The sequence below is a fragment of the Salvia hispanica genome, chromosome 6, assembly GCF_023119035.1.
Source record: "Salvia hispanica cultivar TCC Black 2014 chromosome 6, UniMelb_Shisp_WGS_1.0, whole genome shotgun sequence".
NCBI classification, from domain to species: domain Eukaryota; kingdom Viridiplantae; phylum Streptophyta; class Magnoliopsida; order Lamiales; family Lamiaceae; genus Salvia; species Salvia hispanica.
Window position 1 is genome coordinate 17,087,744 of NC_062970.1, and position 25,808 is coordinate 17,113,551.

Consider the following 25,808-nt stretch of genomic DNA (forward strand, 5'->3'; position numbering starts at 1 on the left):
GTTATGCATTACTTTGACTTATCAAATGGTGCGGGTTTTTCGTAACCCAATAATCCTGATATATTGGGTAGTGGTGATTAATATCTAGCGGTGCTAGGATTGCTATTATGTTGAATCGTGCGCGAGGTGAGTCTCGTTTGATAATGTCCTCAAGAGGAGCGCGAAACAAGGTTTTATTATTCGGAACCTAGCTAGTTGGAGTTTGATCACTCTATGAATAATAAATAAGCGTTTCATGCTAAGTCCACTCTTGGAATTAATAAGAAATTAATTAATTAAGTCCATAACAGACATTAATTAATTAATGGACATTTTTATCTTAAGCACGAGAAATGAAAGTTAAAACGGAAACCCGGATTACTTATAATTTCGTATTTGGATGAGGAGAGTTCAATATTACTTCTGTAGTGGCTGCTCGTAATATTCCAATTAAAGCTTATATTAAATTGTGGGTTCAATTTAATTAGTAAAAGGTAAATTGGATGAGCTCATATCCAAAACCTTCCATAGATCCATGTCTGGGCCCAAAAGGAACTTAATATAAATAGGAGAATAAATGAGACAGAAATCATAATTTTTACACACAAAATTTTCGTCCCCCCCCCCTCTATAGAGTAGGGTTCGAATTTTTCATCTCCTCTTAGGAGTAGAATTTCTGTCTTCTTTATTTAAGTCCTAGTATTCCGGTGAGATCAGTTCACACGATATCGGAGTACAGTTCGGGAACCAGAGAGAAGATCTGTGGTCTAATATTCAAAGCGTCACGTGGAGAAGCTGCTAGCCATCTTCCATTCTTTGGAGAATTAATTAGGTATTATTCTGCTCCGTAGAAAAGCATGTTTTAGGTTTCAATATTCTTAAAGCATGATTAATTCAAGTTATGAGCATGATACATGTGAGAATTACGCGAATAGATTTTGTCTAAATAATCTGCTCGATCAATAATTGTTAAATTATGATAATCAAAATGCGACTACGCTTCCGCTGTCAGTTCCTTCAGCTTCAGCTGAGATGAACAATTAGGTAAGTATATATGACACTGATATAAAGTGAAAAATCAAAACAAACAAAACATATTCATTCAACAAGGGTATAAGTTCATTCAATTGTATTATTACTTCATTAAAACCACAATTTAGTTCATTATGAGTACAACTGATCGCATAGCATATCATATTACCCAGTATTACGATAATAATACTTCATTTAATGTGTTTGTTACCGCATTAATTCGACCTTTTACTTCATTATGAACAGTGGCGGACACAGAAATATTTTTTGGGAGGGGTTGTACAGTAAATTTTTTTAGTTAACATACATTTCTTTCGTCTTTTAAAAATAGAGATTTCTGCAGCAACCCGAATTTTAAAGTAAAATTGATATATAATGAAACATGAATTGATAAACGAAATAGTGTTAGTCGTAGTGGATGGAACCCCATCATTAATAATAATAATATGTGATAGTAAATTTTAAAATGACTAAAGAATCAAAAGATAAACCTTTGATGAACTTACTGTATTTAATTGTATTTAATATTTTTAAATTATAATGAAACAATTAAATATTTTTAAAACACTAATAAAAGTAGAACGCGTACACGTGATATAGGTATAGCCTATAGGCAGGGGACTGACATTTGCAAATTCTACTATTATTATTATTTTAATTAGCCTTATTTATCTCATCTTCTTCTTCAAATAGCAACGACATCCATTTTTTTGAAACCTCCTACTGCAATTTCAAGTGTCAGCCCCATCTTCTTATTCAATCTTTTACATTTTAGACTTAGATACTGTAGTTTGGTGAGGGCCTAAGACATTTTTTCATACATTTTGAATTTTTTGGAAGTACAAAATATAAAATAAAATTATTTGGGGAGGGCTTAAGCCCTTCCTCCCTTGGCTGTGTCTGCCACTGATTATGAATCTGTTTACACTATAGCATGAAAAAATTGAAAATTACAAATTGATCACAAATCTTCAACTGCATTATTTTCTCCTTCTAGCTCTGAATCTGAATTTGAATCTGTATCAAAAAGAGTGCCTCATTGATTTTGTAGATCATCCATAATTGATCCAATACTACCTTCTTCATTATTGGTCGATGAAGATTCATCTTCAACCGCAGAATTTGTCGGTGTCGTTCCTACTCTATTGAGATGCTGATGAATTTCACGTGTGAAATTCTCCATGGACGAAACTAAGGATGTCAATTTAAGTACATACGTAAAAAATCAAAATTAATAAATTTAATCACAATAATATTATAATACTCCCTCCGTCCCAAGGAAGATGACCACTTTCTTGGGCGGCATGGGATTTTATGCAAATATATTTTATGTGTTGAGATGAGAGAGTAAAGTAAGAGAGAGGGAATAAAGTAGAGATAAAGGTGTTTCCATTTTAAATAATGTGTCATCTTAGTTGGGACAAACTAAAAAGAAAAGTGGGTCATCTTCAATGGGACGCAGGGAGTACTATAAAATTAGAAAAATATTTTATAGACAACTACTAGAAAGAATTTAAAAATATCAACTTACAAAAGTACTCCCTCCGTCTGCGAACAGGAGTCTCATTTTTCCATTATAGTCCGTCCGCAAATAGGAGTCCTGGTTCACTTTTACCAAAAATGGTAATAGGGTCCCACCTTCCACTAACTCATTACACTCACATTTCATTTAAAACTAATACATACAAGTGAGACCTCTATTCCACTAACTTTTTTTCCACCCACTTTTCTTAACATTTCTTAAAACCAGTGCCGTCCATAAATGAGACTCCTAATGGCGGACGGAGGGAGTACTAATTTTATCGTACAAATGATTACATCTATAGATGTGCATAACAACAATTTAAGAATACCACAATAAATTTGATTTACTAAAAAATAACAATAAAATGATAAATTTTGAGTACCTTATAAATTATAAGTACTTACTATAATTATTTTTTTTCACATACTAATTTTTTTTAATAAAGGAAATACCGTAATAAAGTATGAGAGAGAAAGAGAGAATTAAGTGATGCACTTTTTATTAGCAATAAATAAACCTGCAAGTATACAGAGTATATATAGTATAACTAAAGGTTAGTACCGAATATCGAACACGGGGAATAAAGTCACATACTGACTACCTTCTACTAAGCTTCGTTCACTATTTGGAAAATCGAAAGTTTTGGAGATTTTTGAAAACAAGAACAACTTGAAAACAATAAAGCAACTAATCGCAAGTAATTAAAGAGGTAAAAGTATGAGAGATAAGAGAATTCCAAAGATGTGCGTTCACAATTATGGTTATACAATTTCCAACTACAACACCCTAGCACAGTTTATACATCGATAGAACGAGTCACATAAGTTTTGCCCATGCGGCACAAGCGTAGATTACTAACACTAGGGTTGTCAATCCTAGATCCGTAACTCCTAAAAGCTTTAAGACCTTTATAAAGTCCTCACTCTCAATTAACATTGTCATTTTAAGGGAAGCTAATTGTAGTGTCTACTAAGTGGATCTAACTCGTCAACCTCATCTAATGATTATGTAGCAAGTTATATAAAATCATCACCGAATGTGTCACTCAAACGTGAAGTATTATGGAACAACTTAAGGAAGAAACGAAGTAAAAACAAAATGGATTTTATATAACAAAACATAATGGTATAACCAAAGTCGGTACTAACACATCCCTAGAATCCTATGAATTTAGTTACACATAATTGAATAAGCTAAAAACATAGAAAGAAGGGAAAACAAAATGAACATAAGAACTAAAGTAATAAAACCCAAAGGTTGAATCCTTGTAGCCTTGATCTTCTCTTAATTCCTTCTTCAACCTCTTGCATAATGAAGAACTCTCTCAATTTTATGTTCTAGAATTATTTCGCGAAAAGAAGATCTAAATGAAGAGGTTTGAGGGGGTATTTATGGAGGAAAAATCGAGCAACATCAAATAAGGTAAAAGGTGGCTAAGTTTGGTAAATCTTACGGACAACCGCTGCGGATGCTCTAACAAGGAACGGAAGGAGTGTCATTTTCCCAAAATAAGTGCAAAAAAGAAATTACTCAAGTAATGTATGATAGATAGAATATCCTTCTTTGGGATGTTCAATCTATATTGACTCATTTTCATTGTTAAACAACATATTTGTTTTTTCCTACTTTATTATTTCTTCACCTTTCTATTTCACTCTTTTTTAGTACTTTATTTTATCTCTACTTAATTTACTGCCAAAATCTATTTTTCTTAAATTCTATATCTAAAAGAAATGCATCTTTTTAATGGAATTGAGGGAATAATAGATTGCAATATTCATAAGATTGGGTGATGTATGATATCATAATACTTGAGAATGAAAGAATATGCAGTAGAAGAAAACGTTTTGGGGAAAAAGAAATATACCAAACATGAGATATTTTAGGTTGTTATGTTACCGACCTGATTTATAAATTGTAGAACACTGATTAATGGACGTCACAATCATAAAAAGATGCTTACAACTAAAACGACAGTCGTATATACAGATGACAAATATACGAGCCACAAATAATGCAATCATGTCTTGTTATTAAAATGGTTTCAAACATTTAATATACAAACGTTTCAGTGGGAACACAATTTCTCAACAAATATAACCAGGAACGTAAAAAATGGATATTCCACGCTTTCTGTAGAAAAAAAAAAAAGAGTAGAATTGTTGTAAAACTACATTGATTATGTAAAAAAGTAATTATATTCTGTGGACCCGGCTGCTTTACAACTAGGGCGGCTAATTGCATAAAATTCAATACGTCAACCTTTGTTAGTTTGCGAATTCAACCAACCAGTCAACTTTTTGGACTTCATTATGTCAATATCTAGATATTATATCCCAATATATTACACGAAGATAAAATATAACTACTGTATTTTAATTCAATTTTACTTAATACTTCAATAAATAAAAATTCTCGATGCCTAACTTAAGTGTTAAACTCAATAAAATTATATAGAATATCGGTATATATCTCGATCTAATAATGTCGTCAAAGGCATCACTGGCCTTTTTCAGATTTATATTACTACTGGCATTTAGCATGAAATGAACTAAAATTGGTTAGGTAGATAATTAAAGTAGGAAACATTATAGATAATGGAAGCGTCCCCAATTCTTGACTAAATTAACATCTTTTTGAAACAACCAACATATCATTTGTTTATTTTTTTTTTAATTGCACATGGAAAAAGAATCAAACAACAACACTTGTATAAGTATAACAACCCACAGCTAGCCCAATTGAAGTGACCATACCAAAATCAAGATGAGTTTCAAAATCAGTCTCTCTCTTGTTTTTCTCTTCTTCCTCCAAAGCCATGCAATCATCTTCACCATCCAGAACAAGTGCCCCTACACCATCTGGCCCGCGTCCATCCCGGGCGGGGGCCGGCGCCTCGACTCGGGGCAGACATGGACCCTGGGCCTCCCCCAAGGCCCCCACCTCGCCAAAATCTGGGCCCGCACCAACTGCACCTTCGACGCCAGCGGCCGCGGCACCTGCCTGACCGGCGACTGCAACGGGCAGCTCGACTGCAAGACCCACGGCGCACCGCCGCACACCCAAGCCGAGTACGGCCTTAACACCTTCAACCACAAGGACTACTACGACATCTCCGTGTTGGAGGGCTTCAACGTGCCCATGGAGTTCCGGCCCACCAACAACGGATGCACCCGGCCCATTCGCTGCGCAGCTGCCGACATCGTGGCCCAGTGCCCGGCCGCCCTCAAGGTGCCCGGGGGATGCCACAACCCTTGCACCGTCTTCAAAACGACGCAGTATTGCTGCCACTCCGGGGCGTGCAGGCCGACTGATCTGTCGAGGTTTTTCAAGATCCGGTGCCGCGACGCTTTCACGTACCCGGAGGATGACCCCACCAGCACCTTCGAGTGCCCGCCCTCCACAAGCTATAGCGTCGTCTTTTGCCCTTGATTGATTGATTTCCATATTTTTGTTTCTACGTATCTTGATGTAATATAATAAGATTTGGCATATCGCTTGATGTGAACTACTCTGATTGTAAGGGATCGTTTGGTATAAACAAAAATAATCAAGATTGTGTGCTACATTTAAAATATTTACTTGCGTGCGTAGTTCTTCTTTCTTGGTTTGATTAGATCTTTAGGTGAATCAACTACTTTTAGGTATGTACATACACATCAATCCATTGCGTGATTGATTGTCAAATTACTTTTAAATGTTTATCTCTAAAATAATTTAAATGAAACAAATCTATAATCTATTGTTTCTACGATAATCCCTTCTAAGGAAGATGATCCATGTAAAGTAAGAGAGAACAAATAAAGTAGAGATAAAATTTATTTCCATTTTTAGTAATCGGTCATTTTGATTGAGATAAACCAAAAGTGAAAGTGGATCATCTTCGGTGCTAACGGAGGGAGTAGTATTTTTGTTTGCAACCAAGTGTCTCATCCTCATCCAGTTTAGCTACACCAACTTCTGATGAATATTATTCAGTGATATTCATAGCAAAGAGACGTGAATTAATAGTTAACTCCACGTAAGGTTTTTTATAGGTATTATTGCAGTAATATTTAAGAAGTCGTTGAATTAGCTCTAAAGTAGTCTCCTGAAAATAAAACTTGGCCGTCGCACGTTTGATTTATTTTAAAATAAAAGAAATGATAAGGTTCGGTTGCTGATCTGGATATCCAAAGTTCAATTGATCGATAGTCCATTTTAAGTTTAATAGTAAGCCCATCATCTAAGATTGTTTGGGATATACGGAGTACAACTCAAGGTCGGCCCATGTAGGGGTGATTTCATAACAGTAGTGATTATATACACCGTCCGTTGTTCGGTTTTCTAGATAAAATAATACCAAGATACAATTTAGGATTGAGTTGTGAGATTATTTTAGTCATAAGGGATTAGCTATGACTAATTATCTCATGATTATCATTCTATGATTGAATTGTGGAATTAAATCTCATTAATTAAACACACTACAAATTTAATCCGGAATACAATCTTGCAAACTGACACCGGCCCTGCGAGTACTATTGTTGAAACTAGTAGATTCTTAGCTAACTATTGATTTTGAATAATCCATTTTCATTAATGTTTGGAATTCTGTCTCTAACTTTCATATATGGGCGTGTTTGATTTCTCTGAAATGCCTACATAAAGGTCTTTCATCTACTTTTAATGGTGTATAAACATATGTTTAATTAGTTAGCGAGAAAAGCTGAATGAACGATTCATGTTTTGGCAAAGAACGATCTCTGCGGCCCCAAAAAAACCCCTTTTATCTCCTCATGCATCACACAAATTTTGTGCGACTTTTCCTGCGACAGTGACACAATTTTGGCAAAATATTACTACCTCCGTCCTACTAAAATAGGCTCCCTTTCTTTTTTAGTTTGTCCCAAAAAAATATGTAATTTCTAATTTTGGAAACTCTTCTCTCTAATGAGCGTGACTTATTTTCCACTAACAATACTTTAATTACTTTTTTTCTCTACCTACTTATACTTTGCTAATTTTGCATTAAAACCCGTGCCGAACCCAAAGTACATATTCTTTGAGGACGGAGAGAGTATTTTTTACCCTACAAGACCACTCTCTACCGTTATGTTGTCTGATTTTTTATTCTTCTCTGACGATCTTTGTCCAGTGACGGATCAAAGAATTTAAACAAGCCGAAGCTGAAATTTAAAAGTATAGTACAATACTATTAAAATGCCCACCCCGTCCGCAAAATTTGTCACATTTTACCTCACGGATTTTAAGAATAGAGAGTGAGTTAAAAAAATTATAGAAAATGTGAAATTGGTAGACACACGCTGCTCTTAGGAAGCAATGCTAGAGCATCTTGGTTCCAGAGTAGCGGCATGACATTTCATCTCCTAAAGAAATAAAATAGATCCTATAATGAATAATAATGAATTCAATTTCCGATTTTGATTTTATAATTAAAGAACTTTTTTATGGTAAATAACTCTAACTTTTATATACTGACATTAGGAGTCTCATTTGAGTTCGGTGTAAGTTTTAAGAAATACTATAAAGGAAAGTGTGTGGAAAATGATAGTGGAATGTGAGACCAATTTTATATAATAGTTTTATAATAAAATATGAATGGAATGTGGGGTCTACCTACCATTTATAGTAAAACTGAACCTAGACTCTAATCGTGGACAATAATGATAAACCAGGACTCCTAATGGCGAACTGAGAAAATATTTGTTTTATAATGAAATGTAACTGTGAATGAGTTAGTGGAATGTGGAGGTCCACTGCCAAAAATAGTAAAAATGAAATATGACAAACTTTGTGGGACGGACGAAAAAAGAAATATGTGACAAACTTAAACTATCTAGGACGGATGGAGTATTTAATTTTACGTGTAATGTTTGTACAATTTTTACGACACATTAGATGATGACTGTTTTCACCGAATTGCCATATCTCGAAGTCATCAAAAAAATAGTTTCATTTCAATTTTTTGAAAATTTCTCACTCGACAGCTAAACTAGCTAAATAATCACTTTAAGGGTTAGTTTGGTTTGCCATATAGTGTTACTCATGAAAAGGGATGGACCCATTAAAAAATTTGCTTTATTGAATCCATTTTGGCTATCGGAGGTGTAGAAGCAGAAATGTAAAATGTGCATTTCAGCATTTTTTGAGTGGGCCTTCATCAATTAGCCGGGTCAGACAGTTTTGATATATTGCAAACCAAACGCCAGTTATTCACATTTAAAATCAGCTAAATGCCATTATATGGCAAACCAAACGGACTCTAAATGATCATCTTAAAATTTGAAGTAAAATATATTTCAAAATAGTGTTTTTATTTCAAAATAAAAAAGAGCAACTAATCATAGAGGTAGATTCTACGTTTCAATTTGTTGTTAGACTAAAATTATAAGTGTAGTTTTACAGTAATAATGCAACTAAGGGAAATAGAATAGTAGTACTCCCTTCGTCCCATTTTTAGGAGTCTCAATCACTTTTTTGCACTCGTTTTATAAAAATGATAGTAATAAATAGTTAAAGTGGAGAAATGGTAAAGTAAGACAGAAAATAATGTTGAGAAGAGTCTTTTTAATATTATTTTCTCTTACTTTACATTTCTCCACTTTAACTATTTATTATCATTTTTATAAAATGAATACGTAAAAGAAATTGGGACTCCTATAGTGGGACGGGGGAGTAGTATATAAAAGAAATTTCTACTCCCTCCGTTTCTTCATAGTTGAGGCGGAACTTTTCGGCACGGAGTTTTAGAAATGAATGTTGGGTGCGTTAAATAAATAGATAAAAAGTAAGAGAGAGGAAAAGGTAGAGAGAATAAAATATAAAGTGAATAAAGTAGAGAGAATAAAGTAAGAGGGGGTAAAGTAAGAGAGAGAAAAAAGTTACCATATAAGGAAACGACTCAACTATGAAGAAACTTCTCGAAATGGTAAAATGACTCAACTATGAAGAAACGGAGGGAGTATAATAGTTGCACAGGAAAACTAATTTAAGTTATAAAATATATTTTAAATTATAAAATATAATAACATTGTAGAGGAGGTATAATATGCTACATACCTTATGTGGCTCCTTATGTGAGCATCACTCTCGTTCGACGCACGTTTAGCATTGTTTATTTTGAATTATATATATTGAATTTTATTCTAATACATATAAAATTTTATTCAAATTTTTAATTTCATGAAACTCATAAAAATTAAAGCTTGTTTTGTTATGATTAATTTATTTGAAATTATAGAGAAAATGAGTAAGTCGAGCTTGATTTTTATGTTTTGTGAAATTAAAAATTTCAATGACACTTTTTAATGCATTAGAATTAAACTAACGTATAATATTAAACATACGTCAAACAAGAATGATACCCATATAAGTAGTCCACGTAATGTATGTAGCATATCATTTCTCCATTGTCGAGTATAGATAACAGTTGAATATATGGATAAATAATATCGCAGTATTTCAACTTGGTAATAAAACGAAAATAGTATCATTCCAATTCTCACATACTGAACCACATCAAGTTCTTAGTAAAGCTCCTGCCTCCCTTCTTTCTCAAACTTAAGCCTCATAAAAAGAAAAAAGAAGGATAATTATAGTTTAAAGAGATGGCGGCGACGGCTTATGCATCTCTAGTGTCGTTGTTGAATACTATGGATCAGATCCAGACTCATCCTACCCTTTCCATTTGTTTCGACAACAACCAGTTTCAATCTCTTCGGGATATTGTTGATTTCCTTGTCGATTTTGTGGAGAATTATTCAGAAGCTGAAGAAGATCTGATGAAGCCAATCGGGGATGCAGCTCATGAGGCTGAAGACGTGACCGAAGTCGAAGCTGCTGATCAAATTTGTGGTAGAGAAAGTTCTACGATGTTTCTCCGTGTTGACAAAATTATACAGGAGATGATCTCCATCAAGGAAAAGGTTATCAAGTTTAAAGAGGAAACCCCATCCATAACTTCGATGCGTCCACCACCACCACCATCGTCGCCATCATCATCAGCTTCTTATGCAACTAAGAAGACTACCATGCTGGGATTTGATGGCTACGTGGCGCAGCTTCTGGAAGAGCTCACCAGAAATGTTCCTCACCGGCTTATACTCCCAATTGTCGGAATGGGAGGCATTGGTAAGACCACTCTTGCCAAAAATGTTTATGAAAGTTCACTTACGGTGTTTCATTTTGATGTTCGTGTTTGGGTTATTGTGTCTCAAGTATATAAAGCAACACATATGCTTTCACAAGCACTTTCTTGCCTCGGCGGATCCAGGAATAAAATTGATGATGAATTAGGTGTAGAGTTATATAAATCTTTATTTGGTCATAGATATCTGATCGTATTGGATGATATATGGAGTGTGGAGGCGTGGGAAAAGATACAAAAATTCTTCCCAGAAAATGGTAATGGAAGCCGAATTGTTGTAACAACTAGACAACAAGAAGTGGCTAATTACTTTGGTTCCACTTCACTTGATGTGGGTTTTCTTGATTATGAAAATAGATGGAACCTTTTCTGTGAAGTAACATTTGCACAACAAGATTGCCCTCCTCAATTAGAAAGAATTGCGAAAAATATTGTCAAAAAATGCAGAGGGCTTCCACTTGCAATCCGTGTGATTGGGGGTCTTCTTGGAAAAGCACCTAGGATACAAGAGTATTGGAAGAAAATCGCGAAAGACAAGAGCTTGGTTATGGAATATTCAGGTGATGGCAACAAACCAATCAACATATTATATCTGAGTTACAAGTATTTGCCTGTTTGGTTGAGATCCTGTTTTCTTTACATGGGATTATTCCCAGACGACCATCTAATAGATGTGTCCCGTCTTATAAAGTTATGGATTGCAGAGGGATTTATAAAACCAACTAAAAGCCGAAGTTTGGAACAAGTTGCAGAGAGTTACATAAAGGAGCTTGTTGATAGGAATCTGGTTTTAGTTGGTGAGTTGACGGAATACAAGAAAGTTTTAAGGTATTATCTTCATGATCTTGTAAGGGAGTTGTGCATAAAGACAGCAGAGAAAGAAAACTTTTATTGTGTCCAAAGAGAGATAGGCGGGAGGCGTCAATTCATATTCGATGAGAGATCAGCAAGTTTTTACCCTCAACCTCAAGTATCCCTCACTTTCAAAAAGCCATCAGTGATCACTCCTCTAATATTGAGTGGGCAAAGAGAGGCGCCGTTTAAGTCTAGATTGTTGAGAGTGCTTGTTGGTGATCATGATAGTAGCCTAAACAACTCCTTTCGACAAGTCAATTTGCGCTACTTATCCCATCATTCTCTTCTGTCTACACCGGCAATTCCTGGGTCGATATCACTATGTTGGAGTCTGCAAACATTGATTGTGCTAGGATTAGATAGAGTTTTTGTACCATGTGAGATTTGGAAGATGCCGCAACTTAGGCATATCAATATTCCTGTCATGAATGTTCCTCATCCTCCTCCCGGTGATGTCTTTGCTTTACACAACTTACAGACACTCAAGACGGTAGAGAATCTCATTTTCAGCGAGGAGGTGTGTGCCAGGATACCAAACATTCGAGAATTAGATATTGAATATAGGATGTTGGAAGAGAACGTTGAGGGGAGTTTGTGTTTCCATTTTCATAATGTTGGCCGCTTAAGCAAGCTCGAATCACTAAGCATCCGTTGTTGGGGAAAGCGATATTCAGATGATCCGTTAGAGAACCTTAAACTGCCCAATTCCCTCACAAAGCTCATTTTAGGCAACTGCTCCATTGGGTGGGGTTGTATGACAATGATTGCTTCCTTGCCTCATCTTCAACTTCTTGATTTGCGAGGGAAAGCAGTGGTGGGAACAGAATGGGAGTTTGTTAACGAGGAATTTCGTAACTTGAAACATCTGATCATTTATGATTGTCCAAATCTGAGAAATTGTATTGCGGACAGGACTACTTTTCCAGTGTTGGAGACGCTTCATCTTGAGAATTTGTATGTTCTGAGTGATATTCCTTTTGATATCGGAGAGATACCAACGCTTGAAAAATTATCTGTTATTAAATGTTCAAAATCAGCGAGGATGGCGGCAATAAAGATACTAGAGGAACAAGAGAGTTTTGGAAATCAAGCCCTTCATGTTCATATTCGTTCATGGAGAGATGAAGCTCATGTCCGAGGATTGTATGAATCCCCAAATCTCCACTTTATCTGATCCGGGTATAATATGGACTAAATTTTGTCATTTTATTTTTCAAGTTGTTTTCATGTACTATTATTTTTAAATGTGTAGTTTTTAAATTCTCTATGAGTGTAAACATTCAAGGATGGAGCATAATTTTGGGGCATGTGTAGATGCCAGATGGTGAGATTCAAGCACATGTCATACTCCTTCCATCCCCTAATATTTCTTTTTGAGACTCTGAAGCATTGGTATCCCATCAAACATGTTACTAATAATGATTTCCAAGGTGCGTTCTGATGTTTTACATGTAAATCTTATGTGCTTGTTTGGTAGCCTAGATAAGACCAAGATATATGAGTTTTATGGATTATTTGGTTGTTTGGTAGATAAAATAAGGTCAATGTTAGTGAGTATGATAAGACCGAGATATGGCCATTGATACCCCTATTATTTGGCATGTTTAGATGGTGAGATTCAAGCACATGTCATACTTGATCCATCCCACCACAAGGGACTCATTATTTTTTTCTTTTGGGACGTCTCATCTGAAGCATTGGTATCCCGTCAAACATGTTAGTGAGTTCTGTTGCTTTACATGTTAATCTTATATCATAGGGGTATTGTTAGATTTAATAGTTATTTCGACTTGGTGAAACATTTTCTCGTTTGCCAAAGGATGTCTGATTTGCCAGAGGGAATTATGTGCCTAAAAAATTGTAGTAGGGATGGAGGGAGTAGTAATAAAGTACTTTATATGATTCTAAAATCATCTAACAAATATATATATGACGTACAATTAAAAATATAAAATCTTATAAATAGTTTAGTAGTACTACTTCAAAATGCAACTACTTTCAGTTTAAATATGAATTTTTTTTAAAAACGTTAAATAAATAATTTTATATGTACGCAAGTCTAGTATAGCTATCCGGATTTATTTATAAAAATGTAAGTCAGCTGTTAACCTAATCCAACTCACTTCAGTCGTAGGCCTGGGCCAAGCCAGACCCCCAAGAGCTTCCCGTCCGAGGTGGGCTTAGGTTGAGCTGAGTCGAGCCAACTTATTTAACAACTCAAATTCAAAAAAAAAATGTTGAAACACTAGTTTCATTTGATTCAATATTTTGAGTTGATCAAGTTAAGTTTAGTGGGGGAGTTTCGGCTTGGTTGTTGGCCCGAATATCTAACATAATGGTTAAAATCCAAGTTTTGTTTCTTAGAAGGGCACGAAATTGAGCTAACATGGCTACATACTTTCTAGACAGAGGTAAGGAGAGCTTAAGAGCAGATTTGGAAATGAGATGTGATGATAGGGATATGCTATAGATTTTAGGCTCGAAGATGCCAACTTAATTTGGCTCTAGTGGTCATTTGGTGAGTGGAGACTGAAACATGTAGAGAATCAGATGGAGCAGATTGAGAAGTGGATGCATCAGTATTCATCACTATTAGGAGAAGGAATAGGATCAAGGACTATGCGGGTACCCACGGTTCCTCACCCGATTTTGTGGGTATCCTCACCCAAAAAACTGGATTTTATATACACCCGACCCGTTAGACAAAACGGGTATCCCACACACGCTAAGTACTTGACCTTGTTATGGAGCAACTGCTAATACTTGTGGTTAAGAATTCATAATCCGTCAGCCATGTTGGACTCTAGTTTCACTTTACACTCGAGCACTTCAAGTTATATTAAATAACACAACTTATATTGCAATATCAAAAACTAGTAGCATGATTTGTAGGCTTGTTTGATAGTTCACTTAACAATATTTGGAAGAGTAATCTGAAGTCAAACTTTTATTTAGATTAAACTTATTTAGATTTAAATTAGGAGGAGTAGTTATTGACTTTAAAACGATCCTAATTTACATTAGAATGCTTTAAAATTCAAATTTGCTACGTAGTCTTAATAAAACTTTTATTGAACACGATTATCCTTATTAAGAGTTTTGTCGAATACTATTATCATCTATTCGTTTGCAAGCAATCATTTATAATTGCATAATAGGAAACAAGCAATGACAGAAGAAAAAAATATTAAACAAACCAAAGTTAAAGGGTTTCTCTCATTTATTTATGTATTTCTTTTGTTCAAGAACTGAAATGTATGATTATACTTCTCAGCTACATATTTATATAAATATATTTATAAAATATCTAAGTTTGTGGTTTTCCTACCTCGATAGTAAATGGATGGTGGTTTAAGTTTGTATATTAGATAAATTTAGTCTGTGGATATTGAGCGTGATATTGTTAATGAAAGTATGTTCTACGAGTATAATTGGGTAATTACATTATAATCGAGTTTACCCAATAATCAATTTTTTCTTGTTTTCAATATCCAACACCGACCCTGACCCCGACCCTGATTTTAGTGGATAACAACTACCAATATCTGACGAGTATCGGGTGGGGTTTCCTGTTTTCAATATATGACACCGACACCGATACCGCTTTTAGCGGGTAACGGCTATCCAATACCCGACGAGTATCGGGTAGGGTATGGAATTACCGGATAATCCGCTATCCATTTTGATAGGCCTAGATAGAAGTAGATGCAGAGAATGTATCAAACTTATATTTATTAGGCAAAAATTCTTAAATCAATATAGATAATTGTCTTAAATAATGTAATTTTGTTTAGTTAATTGACAACCATTCATAAAGGCAGAGGATACGATTATCCTTCGTGAGTACGCGAACTTCTGAGACCAAGTGGGCTAAGATCGCATAGCATGCCACCACTCTGAAAATGAGATAAAAAAAATTGTTGGAGCCTTGTCCTTGTGATATGTAAGAGGACTAATATAGGTTGGAGTAAACTTAATTATTTAAGTTCTCAACTTATTAATTTGTACAAATGATCACAACACACTCATATATATTGGTGTTGTTATCTATTCTAGATTTTTCTACTTTAATATTTTTTATATAAAAATTTAGATATTTTTTATGAAATCTAAATATTTAGACTATAAATATTTAGATAATTTTATAATTTTATTCTAAATCATTCTAGTATAGTAATATTATTATATTTCTATCACATAATATCTTACTTCAAAAATCAAATTTATCTTTTCTTATTTCTACATTTACCGACATATCATTGATTGGATCATCTTTGCTTACACCATCGAACATGCCCGTGAAATTTTATTATAAGGAGTCTGTTGTTTAATGAATACGTATGCTATAATATTGTTATTGCTAGGGTTTTAGTTTGAAAATGTGACCATTTTAAATAGGATACTAAAACATATTCTACTGTCCAAACTTTACTGAGAACAAATAAAGAGAGTGATGTTCTATTTTAAAAATATATTATTTAGAAAGAAATATAAAAAAAAAGTCATTTAGAGTAGAACGAATGAATAAACTTCACTGAGAAGAAATAAAGAGAGCAATGTTCTATTTTAAAAATATATTATTTAGAATGAAATATAAAAAAAAATGACTTAGAGTAGAACGGATTAATAGAATCACTTGTTATCTTTACAAATCATTTGTCATCTTGTGTGTTTTTAATATTTGTGAGCACATGTGATAAGTCAAACTTCAGTAGTTGATGAAGAAGACCTAAATCAATTAGCACTAAATTCAAAAAAAAAAAATTATATTGCACTTCAAAAAAAAAATTTATATTGCACTTCAAAAAGTAATTTTACTCTGACCATTCACACAAAATTTAAAATTTATATCATTTTTTTAGTATTTATATATAATAAAATTTTGCAATATATATAATAAGGCGAGTACCCTACTCGCCGTTGTGCTCTTGCCGACGGCACGGCCCTGCTCGATAGCAAGAGCACTGCCATGCCGAAGAGCAAGCACGCCTACGCGGCGCCTCCTGATTGGGCTCATTTTTATTCAATTAATTTTTTTTTAAATTCATAAAAAATCAAAAATAATCCGGAAAAAAGAAAAAAAATATTTTCAGATTCAGAAAAAATATAGTCTTTTTTTTACCATTTTTTTCAAAATTTTTTTTTTTTTTTTTTAAAAAATTATCCAAAAAACATCTATAAATACCTACATTCATCATCCATTTTTTACATCAAATTATCTCTCATTCTTACTTCAATTTTTTTATCATGAATTTAATTATGTAATCCCTCCATCTGCCATCAGGAGTCTCATTTCTTAGCAGCACGAGTTTTAAGAAATGATAAGAAAAGTGGGTGGAAAAAAGTTAGTGGAATAGGTGTCATACTTTTATATAGTATTAGTTTTAAATTAAATGTGTGTAGAATGAGTTAGTGGAAGGTGGGACCCTATTACTCCCATTTATAGTAAAAGTGAACCGGGACTCCTATTTGCGATGGAGAGAGTAATTTTTAATTTTTAGGATTTTAATTATGTACTTTTTTATTTTTTTTAGTAATTTATAATAATATTTTGGGTATTTTTAATGCATTTTGATATTGTTGAAATGTTTTTAATAATTGAAGTATTTAAATTGAATAATAGAATGGTGGGATCCTTCAGCATGCTCATGCGGAAGAGTATGGATGTGGGTGTTGTGCTCTTGCGAAAGAACATTGAGTATAAAATGAATAAAAATGGGTCCAGGTCCATATCTATGCTCTTGCCGAAGAGCATGGATGTGGATGCTCTTTAAGTGTTCTAAAAAAAATACAATGTTAAATTTTTATTATTATTATTATGAATTTAATTACATAATTTTAAATTTTTAGGATTTTAATTATGTAATTTTGAATTTTTTAGTAATTTATAATAATATTTTGAATAATTTTATTATATTTTAATATTATTGAAATGTTATTAATAATTGAAATATTTAAATTGAATAATAAAATGAAATAAAAATAGGTCCAATCACGTCCCTGTAAGAGCATGAATGCAGATACTTTTATGTTCTACCCAAAAAAATTACGATGCCAACCAATAAGATTATGCCAGCACAGAATCCCACCATTGAACGGATGCAATGCGTTACAGACAACTACTATCTCTACAAATCTCTAAAACCACTGTGCAAAGCTAAAAGAAAAAAAGAAAAAAAAATGCAACGAGTAAAGTTAATGCTTACGCCAAATCCCAAATCTAGATCTTCAGTAATTACGACAGTGTGAAGAAAAATCATGTTGGGGTGACATCATTAATTCTGTATTTTGCTTAAAGGTTCAGTCGAATTCCGTGAAGCTGCTTTGAAATCTCTTGGAAATCGAGAGAGTTCGAAATGGCGTTGTTGCGGCGAGACAAGAATTTGCAGTCATCAATGCGTGGATCACGGATTATGGCAGCGATTGGAATTGGAATAGCCGTCGGATGCGTGTTCGCGTTTTTGTTTCCCCATGGATTCTTCTCCACAAATCAGCCCATTCAAGTCCGCCGTGTTTCCGATTCTAATTCGGAGGTGCACAACCTTTTTTTTCGCTTTTATTTTATTTCAATTCGTTTTTAAACAAGTTTTTCTGTTCGTGACTTCTAGAAATGCATGTTTGGATGCGGTCATGAGCTCGATTTTGGTTTTGTTGACTACTTATTCATCATGTTTTTACGACTGGGAGAAGTTTAATAGATCAAATTGAGGTTTCGTTATTTAATTTCTTTGTATGCTAGCATCTCTGTTGTAGAATTGGACCAAATTTATAAACAAGCCAAATATTAGAAGGTTGTAGTGAATGATAGATTGATCTTCCTATGTCTTATACGAATTTATCAAAATTCTGTTTATGGTGTGGATTGGTGCATAGGTTGATGCGGCATCTTGTGAACCGTCTGAAAAAATAGATCTTCTCAAGTCTGATATTAGGAGGTTATCCGATAAGAATGCCGAGTTGAAGAGGCAAGTGAGGGAGCTGAATGAAAAGATTCGGTTGGCTGAGCAGGGGAATCAACAAGCGCACGAACAAGTTGTGGGCCTTAGTAAACCACATAAGGCTGGACCCTTTGGTACTGTTAAGAGTCTAAGGGCAAATCCGACTGTTGTTCCTGATGAAACTGTCAACTCTAGACTTGCAAAGATCTTAGCTGATATTGCTGTTAGGAAAGAGATTATAGTTGCTCTTGCCAATTCAAATGTCAAAGCAATGCTTGAACTTTGGTTTACAAACATTAAGAAAGCCGGGATTCCTAATTACCTAGTGGTAGCGTTAGATGATGAGATTCTAGAATTCTGCAAGGCAAATGACGTCCCTGTGTATCAGAGGGATCGAGATGAATCTGTGGATGCTATTGGAAAGGGTGGTGGTAATCATGCTGTATCAGGTCTGAAATTTCGAATACTGAGGGAATTTCTGCAGCTGGGCTATAGTGTTCTTCTTTCAGATGTAGATATAATATTTATGCAGAATCCGTTTGATCATTTGCATAGAGATTCTGATGTGGAGTCTATGTCAGATGGTCACAATAATGTGACTGCTTATGGGTTCGATGATGTTTTTGATGAGCCTGCTATGGGTTGGGCTCGATATGCTCACACAATGAGGATATGGGTCTATAATTCTGGTTTCTTCTATATAAGGCCCACTGTTCCTTCTATTGAGCTGCTAGATCGCGTGGCTGGAAGGCTTGCTCGGGAAAATGCTTGGGATCAAGCTGTTTTCAATGAAGAGCTCTTCTTCCCTTCTCATCCTGGTTATATTGGGCTTCATGCTTCCAAGAGAACTATGGATTTCTATCTTTTTATGAACAGCAAGGTCCTTTTCAAAACCGTGAGGAAAGATGCAGCTCTGAAAAAAATCAAGCCTGTTATCGTTCACGTTAATTACCATCCTGATAAATATCCAAGAATGCAAGCTGTTATAGATTTCTACTTGAATGGCAAACAAGATGCTCTGGACCCATTTCCTGATGGATCTCAGTGAAGAGTTGAAGTCATGATAAGCCGCCCCCTGGTGCTTATTTATTTTAGTGTGCACAGATCGTCTCGGCAGAGTATGTCTCTTGGAGCAGTGTGTTTTGCGAAATGTCATTTGGAACATCTCATTTTCCTTCCAAACTCTGTTTTCTTATGGTACATTAGTTTAACCTTCTCCATTTTCGTCTCTTAGTTTCATGTAATGTAGTTTTTTGAATATATGAATTTCTATATATCAGTAGTAGTTTTCTTGTTTAGTGTTCACTCTCTTGATGTTTCGCATTATTCTTTACTTAGAGTTAGATTATTATAAGAACAGCAAACGCATACCTCTAAAGTGGTAGATTTTGTGGGAGCTACTATTAAGCTTTGAACATTTCACGAAGCTGTGAAAAACGTGTGATAGAGTCCCCTCCTCGTTATTAAGATTATGCTATTATTTCTAAAATTGAACATTCATTCTTCTGGATGAACTGAGGCCGAAGGCTCATTTGCCTCATTTGAAGCATTCTCATGGTGTGGAGCTTCGTCTTCATTGACCTCATCTGTATTATCCCCATACGTAAGTCCACTGGACTGTGAAGGTTCACCAGAGGCAGACGAGTCCTTTGGAGTCGAAGGAGAAGCAGCAATGTTGTCCTGGGGTCGAAAGAAGATGTAAATATGGGAGCTATCTTCAACCCTGCAATCTTTGAGGGAAGCTTCGTCTTTATCCAACGAGTGACGCTCCTCAGCATCGAGCAGCAGAATGAGGCGATCCCCACGTAGGTTTTCTTGTTTCCCAATTGCTTTCTTGAGGTCACCCGTCACCTACAGTGGCATTCTCTCCCACCTCAACATAGAAGAGATTTCCGGTAAGTATCTCTGCCACCAGCTTCGTTTTCAATGGACCAGATTTCCACTTTTCCTGTACCTGCCCCATTTTGTTGGACTCCATTGATTTAAAGTGGTTGTTGGTGCAAATGGGTTGTCTCTGCATTTGCATATTGTGGGGTGTTGTTTGTTTTGTATGCCTTTGTGCGTGTTCTCTGAGGGGTGAGGGAGATAGAGAGGTTCACAGAGACTGCATTGTCGAGAAGTAGTTTGATAGCATGCTTGGATCATTAGGGTTGTTGAATTTGTGTGCTTTGAGTGAATGATCCAGAAAAATGTTTTTAACAAGCCAGTGGATCCACAAAACAAATCCCTTTAGCATTCTATAAATATCATGCTCCTATTTATTACTATTACACCTATTTTTTAGGTAATGTGATGCAACTCATGCGGTGTTTACAATAAAATATTGAAACAAGGGATGCTCAATATTGTGCTATTTGGATATTGCAGACACATAAGGGGCTTCTTGGGCTTCTTTGTATGATGGAATGAAATAGTAGAATGGAATGTGATTCCTACTTCCATTCTATTCATTTGCTTGGTGTGATGGAATGAATAAGTGAATGGATGAAAATGCACAGGAAATTGGCATTTCATTCCAACCTCCATTCCATTCCAACCTCCATTCCATTCCACCCTCATTCCATTCCATCATACCAAGTGTATCGGACTGAACTTCAGTATTGATTTTATTGATTATATCATAAATTTTGGAATTTATCAAGTACTCATATTTTAACTTTTTGCAATCGTATCTCTATATTTTCAACTTATCAATTTTAACACTTTTTCCGCTCTTTTTGGGATATCTCAACTAAGTTTAGTTATTTCCTTTTTTTAATAAAAAATCAAAGCACCTAATCAAAGCATCGAACTTTAAAACCCGAACTAAACCAAAATACCAAAATTTTGTGCAATTTTAAAAAGCCTAAAACCTTAAAACCGAAAAATAACATAAAATATCTTAAACATAAATAATATCCATCAACCAACAAAAAATAAATATTTAGGTCAAAACATAAAAAATAGACTTTCATGATATCTAATTAATATACAACAAATAATAACAAATTAACAATGTAAATCTATACCCAAGTCTTCAATCCTTTCCATTCCATGGGATGAGCTTTGGCCATATCTTTTGGCCATAGTTTTTATCATAAGTTTTGAATCAAATTTGTAAAATTTGAAACACAAAATAATCTCGTAAGTCATTAACATGAAGCAGGGAATATATGAATGTATAACAAATGGTACTGGACAATAGAGATGTTGAGAAAATTAGAATAACAAAAAAATTTGAATCTGAGGCAGCAAATATGGATGATTAGGTGCATCTAATTTTTAAATATCATAACACTTAATTTAAGCCTATGTATTCAACTTCAATACTTGAAATAATCATTTTTAAATATCAAAGTTTATATGTCTTATCCTCTTTTATCAGCAGATGTTTGTGGATTCTTCATTTATTTATGGTTCCTAAAAGAACAGATCCAAATATTTATCATCTGAAGAACACATTAATGCCTAAACACAAGAACGAAGTATTTAATTTTGAACAGAGATAGTGAAGAAAATAGATAAGTTTGAGTTTTTGTTAGAGTTTGTATACTAGAAATCATCTTTCAGGTGATTGAATACTGTTAAAACTCTTATTTTATTTTCCAAAGGAATAAATAGATTATTTTTGTAATAATGTTGTTATGTTTTACATTTAATGGATGTTTATTACATGTTTAAATGTATAAGTAACTTAACAAAGTCTAAGTCTTTGTTTTAATAGACCGGTTGTGGGCGCCGTTCACTTAAAGGTAACACAGTCAGTTCAGAACAAAAAAAAAAAGAATTTCACAACCTAGATAGGCTTAGACTACCTATCGTGAAAGGTTGCAATGTCAGTCCGATTATTTCTAAGCCTTACTGAAATAAGATGACGTTGGTGTGGTATAGCACTGAATTGGATCTAACAACGAGACATGTGTTTATGTTATCAACTGAAAGACGAGGTCTTGTAAATTATTGTTTCTTAATCCATGTACGTTAGCATTGAGCATACGGTATTGATTATGCACTGCTTGACTTACCAAATGGTGCGGGTTTTTCGCAACCCAATAAGCCTGGTATATTTGGTAGTGGTGATTAATATCTAGCGGTGCTAGGATTGCTATTATGTTGAATCGTGCGCGAGGTGAGTCTTGTTTGATAACATCCTCAAGAGGAGCTTGAAATAAGGTTTTATTATTCGGAACCTAGCTAGTTGGAGTTTGATTACTCTATAAATAATAAATAAGAATTTCTTGTTGGGTCCACTCTTGGAATTAATAAGATATTAATTAATTAAGTCTATAGCAGACAATATTTAATTAATGGATGTTTCTATCTTAAGCGCGGGAAATAAATATCAAGCAATGGAAACCCGGAGCACTTATAATTTCGGATTTGGATGGGGAGTGCAATATTACTTCTGTAGTGGCTGCTCGTAATATTCCAATTAAAAGCTTATATAAAATTGGGGTTCAATTTAATTAGTAAAAAGCTAATTGGAGGAGTCCATATCCAAAACCTTCCATAGATCCATGTCTGGCCCAATATGTGACTTAATATAAATAGGAGAATAAAGGAGACAGAAAATAAATCATATAATCTCACCATTGTAAGGATACACCAAGTTCAACATATATATATATATAGAGTCCTATTAACCACAATTCCACTCTTAAAGACCGAACTAGAGACCGAATCTTGACCACATGATCTTGAATTTGATGGATTAGATTAGATAATCAAAGGTTAATTTTCGCACTTCATTATACACTCAATTTACTTCAATGCGGGGGTATTTTTGTAATTTCATAATTAGGGTAAAAATTCAAAAATTTACTCTTCCTCTCTCACGCGTTTTTCGCCGGCAAAACTTCTCTCAAAAGCTTCTCTCAAAAACTTCTCTCAAAACTTAGTTCATCTTCATATCTTCATCTTCCATCGATCGTCGCCGGAAGAATACCACTGAAATCGACTATAAGTTCAACATTTAATCGCTAGATTAAGTAGCAAAATGGTCGATACTCGCAAAACTTCTACGGAAATTTCTGGACGCCAGTTGAGTTCTGGCCATATTTCCGATGAAGGTAATACACTTTGAAGCTTTGAAAACTTCTTACACTTAATTTAATTCATCTAATTCCTAACCTAGATTCTTATTTTTGTCAAAATAGTATTGAAATATAGACGCAAGCAGCCGGCAAAATCAGAGGCAATCAAAAAGTCAAATCGGAAGCCGGATGAAGTTGCTGGAAAAAAAATTACAGATCTAGAAGGTAAAACCTAGAATTAAATCGGTAAAATGAAAAATAAATTATGACAATGAGGTAACACATGATCTGTTGGATGCTTGTTGATAGAGGATCTGTTCATTAGTATTCGAACATGAAGTTTCATCAGAGAATGTAGGATTAAACTTAACTGTTGTAGGTAAATCTTCCTTGAATGAGTTTAGGATTTTAGAATAAAAATTAACTGTTGCATTGTTTAATGTTTTTGAAATAAGAATGGGTTATAACTGAGATTGAGCTTGTTGTTATTTGATTTTGTTGCTTATCATTGTTCTTGATCATGAACCAGTTGGGGGTTTGGAGTGAATTGCTTGAATCTTTTGATCTATGTCAAGGTTTGCTCTGTATTTGACTTTGCCTAAAATGCTTTTGATCCTGAATCTTTGATGTTATCGTGTAAATGAAGTAATAAAACCTTATACTGAAGTAAATTCCTGAGGAAGAAGGTGTAAAAAATATTTGTTATGAACTAGTAATTTGATAAAATGAAGTTAAAGCCCTAATATAAAAACTATCTTGTTTAGAATGTGTGGCTGAGTATGTTGAGATGCATCTAGTTTTTCCAACATCCAACTGTAGCATGTACCATCTCTTGCTAAAATGATCTATTACTAAAATGAAGTAATAAAACATTATAATGAAGTAAATGACACTAAAAATGAAGTAACAAAACATTATAATGAAGTAACATCTTTAACCGATATGTTGTTTGTACATTAAAATAAACTACATATTCTTTTTTATGAAGTATTAAATTAATATAATGAAGTTAGTTGTGTTTTTAATGAAGTAATATAAATTGAAAATCACATTAAATGAAGTAACATAGTATTCTCAGTGAACTATATGTTGTAAATTTATTCTATATTCTTATGTATAGGTGAAAATTCGTCTCAAAAGAAGAAGAATGCAAGAATTTCTTTAAACATCCTCTCAATGTTCATATGCAAGTACTTCATTCATACACCTAATTACTTAATTCATGTTAATGCACACATTAATGAACATAGAGACTGTGCTATATACAGCTGACAATAAATTGAAGCCTCCAGAGCAGAGTATTATAACCACAGAGAAACTAAAAGGTTTAATTCATAAACTCACATTATATTTTAATTTAATACAACATGTCATTTAATAAATTGGAAAGATAAAGTAATAAATTGATATAATGAAGTAATCTATCTACTAAATGAAGTTATCATCTAAAAGGCTTAGAAATAATTCTGTGCCAGAAAGTAAAAAGTGAAATCTAAGTTATATAATGAAGTTAATTGTGTATTTAATGAATAACATAGTATTCTTTGTGAACTATCTGTAATTGGGAAGACATGTTAACATTGATTATGTATTCATTATATAGGAGGTAAAACTTGCTTGTAATGAAGTGATAGACATTAAATATGAATTATCTATTTACTGTGTTGAATGGGTTTAGGGTATTAGGATTAAACTCAGCTACTTTGTTGTTTGCACATTTAAATGAACTATATGTTCTATTAGTTGAAGTAGTAAATTGGTAAGGTGAAGTAATAAATTGATATAATGAAGTAATCTATCTACTAAATGAAGTTATCATGTAAAAGGCTTAGAAATAATTCTGTGCCAGAAAGTAAAAAGTGAAATCTAAGCTATATAATGAAGTTAATTGTGTATTTAATGAAGTAACATAGTGTTCATTGAGAACTATCTGTAATTGTTGATGATATGTATATTTATTCTATAATCTTGTGTATAGGTGAAAGATCCTTACAAAAGAAGAAGAATGCGAGTATTTCTTTGGAAATCCTCTCAAATTACTTAGGCAATTACTTCATTCATACACTTTATTACTTCATTCATGTTCCATGTTACTTCATTCATACACTTTATTACTTCATTCATGTTCCATGTTACTTCATTCATACACTTTATTACTTCATTCATACAAACTGTGCTATATGCAGAGGATAAGAAATTGAAGGCTCTAGAAAAGAGTATTACACCAACAGAAAAACTACAAGGTTTAATTCATAAACTCACATTATATTTTGTTTTAATACAACATGTCATTTTATCCATTGACTAAAATAGTCCTC

General features: G+C 33.9%; 3 protein-coding genes across 3 annotated transcripts; all 3 read left to right on the top strand.

Moving 5' to 3' along the window:
• Positions 1-5,263: 5,263 nt before the first annotated feature.
• LOC125192321 (protein P21-like) lies at positions 5,264-6,113 on the top strand. The gene has a single exon (XM_048089863.1). The coding sequence runs from the start codon at positions 5,303-5,305 to the stop codon at positions 5,966-5,968; it is 666 nt and encodes a 221-aa protein (XP_047945820.1). The 5' UTR covers positions 5,264-5,302; the 3' UTR covers positions 5,969-6,113.
• A 3,956-nt stretch (positions 6,114-10,069) lies between these two features.
• LOC125193772 (putative late blight resistance protein homolog R1A-10) lies at positions 10,070-12,934 on the top strand. The gene is made up of 2 exons (XM_048091647.1): positions 10,070-12,719; positions 12,855-12,934. The coding sequence occupies exon 1, from the start codon at positions 10,147-10,149 to the stop codon at positions 12,712-12,714; it is 2,568 nt and encodes an 855-aa protein (XP_047947604.1). The 5' UTR covers positions 10,070-10,146; the 3' UTR covers positions 12,715-12,719; positions 12,855-12,934.
• A 4,749-nt stretch (positions 12,935-17,683) lies between these two features.
• On the top strand, positions 17,684-19,776 carry LOC125196187 (arabinosyltransferase RRA3). The gene is made up of 2 exons (XM_048094596.1): positions 17,684-18,073; positions 18,414-19,776. Exons 1-2 carry the CDS (start codon positions 17,897-17,899, stop codon positions 19,524-19,526), a joined length of 1,290 nt encoding a protein of 429 aa, XP_047950553.1. The 5' UTR covers positions 17,684-17,896; the 3' UTR covers positions 19,527-19,776.
• The last annotated feature ends 6,032 nt before the right edge of the window (positions 19,777-25,808 follow it).